The sequence below is a fragment of the Micropterus salmoides genome, unplaced genomic scaffold (genome assembly GCF_014851395.1).
Source record: "Micropterus salmoides isolate LMB-PRFRI ecotype aquatic unplaced genomic scaffold, ASM1485139v1 Ms_hic_scaffold_15, whole genome shotgun sequence".
Lineage (NCBI taxonomy): Eukaryota > Metazoa > Chordata > Actinopteri > Centrarchiformes > Centrarchidae > Micropterus > Micropterus salmoides.
Genome location: NW_024040596.1, coordinates 2,460,129 through 2,463,453, shown reverse-complemented (window position 1 = coordinate 2,463,453; position 3,325 = coordinate 2,460,129). Strand labels below are relative to the sequence as shown.

General features: G+C 45.9%; 1 protein-coding gene across 1 annotated transcript; it reads right to left on the bottom strand.

The window, feature by feature from the left end:
- Positions 1-294: 294 nt before the first annotated feature.
- On the bottom strand, positions 295-2,734 carry LOC119903783 (tripartite motif-containing protein 16-like). The gene has a single exon (XM_038720027.1). It carries the CDS (start codon positions 2,626-2,628, stop codon positions 961-963), a length of 1,668 nt encoding a protein of 555 aa, XP_038575955.1. The 5' UTR covers positions 2,629-2,734; the 3' UTR covers positions 295-960.
- Positions 2,735-3,325: the final 591 nt, after the last annotated feature.

Sequence of the window (3,325 nt, the reverse complement as noted above, 5' to 3'; positions counted from 1 at the left end):
CTGTTTCTCTTTTCCACTTTTGAAGTCTGTGTAATAAATCCTCTTTACTGACTAAGTGCACAAAGAAAATGTTGGTTGTAAAAAGCAACAAGTGACAGAAAACTCTGCTCATTTCTCTGTGACAAAGCTGTTTTAGTGACAGAGACTGACTGACAAATGCTCTTCTGCTCTGAACATGAACTCTGTACTTTGTGGTGTTTCAGGAGGAAAACTGCCTCAGTTCTACTCTCAGATTAGTTTCACATTTTCTCCATCAGCTCTGTCTGATACCCTGGAATGAAGAGGAGAAGAAAAGACTTTGTTCATGTTGCTTTATTCATCATGTAAACCTTCAGTTTGTTCACACATCCCATCAGTAAAGTCTGGTAAATGACTCAGATTCACTTCATCCACACAATCAGTGTGTTTGAGCAGAATCTCAGCTCTGTCAAAGAAAAGAATGAAGCATCTCCTTATTGATTCTGATCAGGAGAATTACACTTTATAATCCCTCATAGTCCCTCATTTAGACAACAACAACAACAACATTTGCTCTGCCAAACAAATAAATGTGAATGTAATTCTAGATTTCTTTCCAAAGTGAGAACAAAGTCTCTCCGATAAAGGAAGGTCTGCTGCTTTCTCTCTTCAGACCCATGCAGTGGAAGAGAAACAACAACATACAAATACATCAATCCAAATATTCAACAAACATTTAGAGCTCAGACAAGTTTCCATTTTCATGCAGAGAAACAAAAGTCATCCTGAGCAGTGATGGCCTCCATGGCTAAACAGACACAGGAAGGAGCTCCAACATTTCCACAGCAGCTGATGAGAAGACGTCAAAGTCCCGCCCACAGTGTTTGATTGACAGGTGAAGAAATGCCCCAACAATCAGCTCTCAGCAACAAACATGAAGACAAAAGAAGTTTAAGGATTAAAACACAGAGTTTAACCCACTGTCCCTGAAAGGACTTCTGACTATTTCACTTTACAGAACTCAGCAGAGTCTCCAGGAGAATAAAACCAAAGTCCAGCATAGAGAGGCTGAGTGAATGTGGTCTGGACTCTGTGGAGGAGAGTCATGGTTTCAGAGATGCTGTAGAAGGACAGAATACCTGCACTGTGATCCAGGTACACTCCTACTCTGGAGGACCGAGGACCTGAGACGCGAGTTTTGACCTGGTTGTACCAAAATTTATAACTGTTTGTGTCACAATATAACGCCCAAGATTTGTCATTGAATCCAAATAAACATTCACTCCCTGTTCTGCTGATATTCTTGTAAGCGACTGCTACATAAACTCCTCTCTCTCTCCACTCCACCTCCCAGTAACAACGTCCAGTCAGACTCTCTCTACTCAGGACCTGAGAATAACCAGTGAATCTGTCTGGGTGACTAGAATAAGACTGTTGTTGACTCACTCTTGTTACTTTTCTGTTCCCCTCAGATAATAACAGCTGTGTGTTTGCTGTGTTTGGATCCAGTGTGATTTCACATGAATATTTTAAGAATCCAGCTCTGGTCTTGGGTTCTGGTCCTGACAGTAAAACATCCACCTCAGTCACTGTCAGCGAGACGTTTGTCCATGTCTCTGTCAGAACGTCCTGTAGTTTGTCTCTGACTTCTGACACAGCCGCTGTCACGTCCTCAAAGTAGCGCAGAGGACGGATGTTGATGCTGGATGAGTCTGTAGATTCACTGAGTGCTGACAGTGAGGGGTAGTTGTGTAGAAACTGGGTGTGATCCTCTGTGTGTGAGAGCTGCTTCAGCTCAGCGTCTTTCCTCTTCAGCTCAGTGATCTCCTGCTCCAGCTTCTCCTGAAGCTCTTTGACTCGACTCACTTCAGTGTCCTGCTGGGATCTGAGCTGCCGCTTCACATCGGACCTTCTTTTCTCCATCAGACGGATCAGCTCGGTGAAGATCTTCTCACTGTCCTCCACTGCTTTATCAGCAGAGCCATTGATAGCCTCCACCTCCTGCTGAAGCACCTTCACATCTTTCTCTCTGTCCTGGATTCTCTGCTGGATGTTTTGTCGACTCACCTCGAGCTCTCTCTGCCTCTCGGTCCTTTCTGCTGCAGCTGAGACTGTGTCGTGGCCTTTATGTTCATCCACAGAGCAGAGATAACAGATACTCTGCCGATCAGTACGGCAGAACATCTTCATCACCTCATCGTGACGAGAGCAGATGTTCTCCTGGAGCTTCTTGGAGGGCTCCACCAGCTTGTGTTTCTTGAACGGAGTCACCTCATCATGACGCTGGAGGTGTTTCTCACAGTAAGAGGCCAGACAGACCAGACAGGACTTGAGGGCTTTCAGTTTTCTCCCAGTGCAGACATCACAGGCCACATCTTCAGGTCCAGCATAGCAGTGATCAGCAGGAGCAGCTTGGAGTCCAGTCTTCTTCAGTTCCTCCACTAAAACTGCTAACATGGTGTTTTTCAGCAGGACAGGCCTCGGTGTGAAGGTCTGCCTGCACTGAGGGCAGCTGGGGATTTTCTTCTCCTCCTCTTCATCCCAGAAGCTTTTAATACAGTTCATGCAGTAGCTGTGTCCACAGGGAATAGTCACCGGATCCTTCAGTAGATCCAGACAGATGGAACAAGAGAAGGTTTCCCGGTCCAGCTGAACTCCTTTCTGCGCCATTTCACCTCTCAGTGGCAACGACTGTCTGAGTTTCACTTTCTCAGAAGTGCAGCTAGTTTGAGCTCTGATCTGAACAGCATGTGTTTCTGCAGTGAACGGGGCCTGTCAGCTGCTGCACGTCAGCACATGTTGGTCACACCCATCTTCAAACTGTAGATCTGAAGGGGAGGGAACCAGGAAATATATGGACAGAGTGGAGCTCGCTGTGATTGGAGAGCAGGAAGCAGAGGGAGCGGTCATCAAGCTGCCGCTCATTCCAGGAAGAGGAGCGGCTCTGTGGATTCTTTGTTTCCTCATTTCCAGCGAAGCCTCAGCCAGTGTCCTTTGAGCGGTTCAGACCAGGTGACAATAATCAGAGTAAAGTGTGATAAAATCCTTAAACTGCTGTATAATCATGTTCTCACTTCTTTGCAGTGTAAATAAAGGAGGACAAACTAAAGTCAGTGAGAATCAGAAGCCAAACAACCACTAATAAAGGCGATCAGTTCAGCTTTTTGATTTGAAAGCATGCAGTCCTAGAATGTGTGGAAAAGGAGTCAGAGATGAGGACTCTAATCACAGGTGCATCACAAGCTGCCATCTTCTCCCCTTTGTTGTTGTCTTTGTAAAGCAGTGACTCCCACTTGAACTTCCTACAGCGTGCTGACGATGTGGCCCCGGTTGGCCTTCTGTGTGAGGGGGACTCTGTAAAAGATGG

Excerpts from the sequence above, each read along its gene's own strand:
- LOC119903783 (XM_038720027.1), bottom strand. The coding sequence starts at position 2,628 with ATGGCGCAGAAAGGAGTTCAGCTGGACCGGGAAACCTTCTCTTGTTCC.